The following is a 3,397-nucleotide window of genomic DNA, read 5'->3' on the forward strand; positions in this document are numbered from 1 at the left end:
TAAATCAAGTGAACCAAGGGTGTTACTAGCTAACAATAACTCATAGTTGTCGTAAAGTGATTGCAGATAATCAACTAAAGTGAAGGTATTAGCTTGCTAAGTTAGTTAGGTCCTTGTGTGTTGATACAACAACCTAGGTTCAAATCCACTTACATTTATTTGTGGACTAATTTAGTTTCCCTAGCTAGAAAAAAAAGTTAATTATATCCATACAAGCATATTTGATTGTGAAATAACTAATGACTTTAAAAAATAAAAAATAAAAAGAGGAATTAAGGGAAAGGCCCGCAATTTTGTCATACAAATTTAATTAGGAAAATGTTGAAATGGCACAAACGGAGACACAAGAGTGACAAAAATGATGTGATGGTGCGCAAATAGCCATAGATGCTTTTTACTCGTATCTTGCCGAAAAACATCTATGGTAATGTGCATGACACCACATCATTTTGTCACCCCTATGTCTCCGTTTGTGTCACCCAAGCACGAGTCATTTAGTTATTCACATGTACAACAGTATTCATAATTGAGAATTAACTTAAGAATTCACTAACTCCATCCGTATCTTTCCAAAATCTCGAGGATCATCCAATGGTGTGATTTGATACGAGTGTCCGCTGGGTATGGTAGCAAAATTACCCACAAAAAAAAAGTAGCGGTTTTTCCGGTGCAAGGACGAATAAGGAAAAGCTGGTGCTCTGACACGTGGACAGACAATGACCGTGCGATACATAGGATTTTGCCACAATAATTTTCCGATAGATCGGTCGGAAATGAAGTGTAGTGGGAGAGGTGAGGCTCACAAACTCACAACTTAACCAGTCGGTCGTCATCACAGCCTCACAAAGAGAGAGAGAGAGAGAGAGAGAGAGAGAGAGAAGCTGTTGTCTTAAATTGAGGTTGCAGAGAAATGTTGCTGTGTACCATGGCGGCGTTGCAGGGTTGTAATTCTGCCTCATTAATGCAACCAACACAGAAAAGAAATTGAAGAAGAAATTTCACATCTCTCTACCCAAACAAGCCCATCCTTTCACAAAAAACCTCGTCAGAAGAACTTAATACAAGCATACCACAACAAAACAAATCAAACCCAAGATCACAAGATCATCTTCAGTACTGGCTATCAATCAAAAAATAAAAAAAATCTCTACCCTATCCCATTTCACCATACCCATCCCACCAAACTCAGTTGTTTTGGTATGGATTTTGTGATAAAACTAAGGTTTGACTTAGTTGATTGGTGTGATCAATGGCTGGATTCTCACTAAGTGCAGGAAACCAACAAAACCCACCTAACGAAATCCCCAGTACTGAGAGTCTCTTTTTGTATAGAAATGATGAGATCTCAAACAACAACAACAGCAAGGGTTTTGAGTTATGGCAACATCTTCATCACCACCCACAACATGATATCTACTCTTCAGTCTTAGAGGTGGGTCCACGTAGGAGCAGTAACGTTTCAGATGATAGAGGAGCAACCATGATGATGAGAAGAGGGGGAGGAGGGAGGAGTAGTTGTCAGGATTGTGGGAATCAAGCAAAGAAAGATTGTGTTCATATGAGGTGCAGGACTTGTTGTAAAGATCGAGGGTTTCAGTGCCCAACACATGTGAAGAGCACTTGGGTTCCAGCTTCTAGAAGGAGAGAGAGGCAACAACAATTGATGGAGATTCAGCAACAGAGGGAGCAACAACAGCAACTACGAGGAGGAGAGAATACTAAAAGACAGAGAGAGAATCCCAGTAGCGTTCCTTCTCTAGCTTGCACTACTCGTTTACCCACTACAACGTCAGGTACAGTTATGCAATTTATACTACACACTCACACACACACACTAGAATGCTGTATATATTTACAAAGATCGATTGAGAGAGAGAGAGAGAGAGAGAAGCTTTATCAAAAGATTTGCAGTCTTGCACTAGCTCAATTCGGAAACCTCAACATGTACATCTCTGATTGGTACTGTAATAGGTCTTTGGTTACAAGCTCAAATTGACTTTCAAATTTAAAGAGATATAAAGAGAGAGAAACAGACTAGTCAGAGTTATCTAACAAAACCCTATCTATCATTTACATCATCACGCAACAGCTTCATTTTTCCTTGTTTTCTACTCTAGCATAGGGGGTAGAAAGAGAGAGAGAGACTATATATCTACATCTATCTTCTAGTAAGTTTTTTATTTGGTTTTTAATGTTAATTCCATTTATTTGTGTTGGTGGAGAAAATTTAGGGTTAGAGATGAGTAACTTCCCAGCCGAATTGAATTCACCAGCAGTCTTCCGTTGCGTTCGGGTCAGCAGAATCGACGAATCAGATGATCACTACGCATATCAGACGGCTGTCAACATTGGTGGTCATCTCTTCAAGGGAATTCTCTATGATCAAGGCCCTGAAAGCCACTATGTTCAAGGCCAAAGCTCCTCCTCTGCTGGTGGTGGCGGAGGAGAAATTCCTCGTCATCTCATCACCGCTTCGACAGCCACCACCACTACTGCTTCTGCCGCAATGTTTGATCCTTCTCTATACCCAACTCCTCTCAATGCATTCTTGGCGGGTACGCAATTCTTCCCGCATCCAAGATCCTAAAGCAACACATAGAGAAGTATTTTGTATAAGGTGCATCAGATGCACTGAATCACTACTGGTGCATCTCATCCCAATGATGAAACTTGAAAGCTGTCGTAATCCCTCTTATAATCTTTCATATTGTGTTGTTATGGCACGCACCTATAGTGATTCAATGTTTCTCCTTGATTTAATACCCTCTCCTCCTTCACCTCTAACCAACCAATCATATCCCATCTATCTTTCTATCAATCTATCTATCTATCTTTGTTGTTGTTGTTGTTGTTGCTGCTGCTGCTGCTGCTGTTATTAGTAATTTGTCACCCCATTGAACGAGATGAAAGAACAAAAAAAATGAAAGAAAAGGACAGTTAGAATGTTGGAATTTCGATTCAGATTTATTTAGTAATCTGATCTTGTTCTTCTTATGTTGCCTCTTCTTCTTCTTGTTCTTGTTCTTGTGTTTATTAATTATTTTGTTTTTCAGGAAACTGTGTTTGTTTGTAGCGCATAGTGGAGCGTGCACTCTTTTTATTTATTTCTGTGGAGTTTATCTATTTTTCTGTTGAATTGGATTTTGCTTTCTGGTTGGGTTTGAACTTCGAAGTTGCTTTCTTCCTGTTTATCCGTTTGTTTGCCGGTTTGAAATGGACTAAAATCTGTTTCTTGTCTAGTTGTGCAAAGCGTCTCTCTCTCTCTCTCTGAAACACATTTGTTTTTGTTTCTTTATTGCTGAAAAAATATATACTAAACCGTAAGTGCTAGAAGAATGATTTCATGGTCACCAGAAGTAGTAAATGTGAAGGAAACAAAAATATATGAGAATTTTTC

The 3,397-nt window shown here is 39.1% G+C and overlaps 1 protein-coding gene across 1 annotated transcript; it reads left to right on the top strand.

The window, feature by feature from the left end:
• Positions 1-668: 668 nt before the first annotated feature.
• On the top strand, positions 669-3,170 carry LOC147408861 (protein SHI RELATED SEQUENCE 1-like). The gene is made up of 2 exons (XM_086422964.1): positions 669-1,793; positions 2,232-3,170. Exons 1-2 carry the CDS (start codon positions 1,250-1,252, stop codon positions 2,585-2,587), a joined length of 900 nt encoding a protein of 299 aa, XP_086279090.1. The 5' UTR covers positions 669-1,249; the 3' UTR covers positions 2,588-3,170.
• Positions 3,171-3,397: the final 227 nt, after the last annotated feature.

This window comes from Akebia trifoliata, chromosome 2 (genome assembly GCF_017979445.1).
Source record: "Akebia trifoliata isolate Shusen 1 chromosome 2, ASM1797944v1, whole genome shotgun sequence".
Lineage (NCBI taxonomy): Eukaryota > Viridiplantae > Streptophyta > Magnoliopsida > Ranunculales > Lardizabalaceae > Akebia > Akebia trifoliata.

Excerpts from the sequence above, each read along its gene's own strand:
- LOC147408861 (XM_086422964.1), top strand. The coding sequence starts at position 1,250 with ATGGCTGGATTCTCACTAAGTGCAGGAAACCAACAAAACCCACCTAAC. Across the intron at positions 1,794-2,231 it reads TTTACCCACTACAACGTCAG|GGTTAGAGATGAGTAACTTC; the intron begins GTACAGTTATGC and ends GAGAAAATTTAG.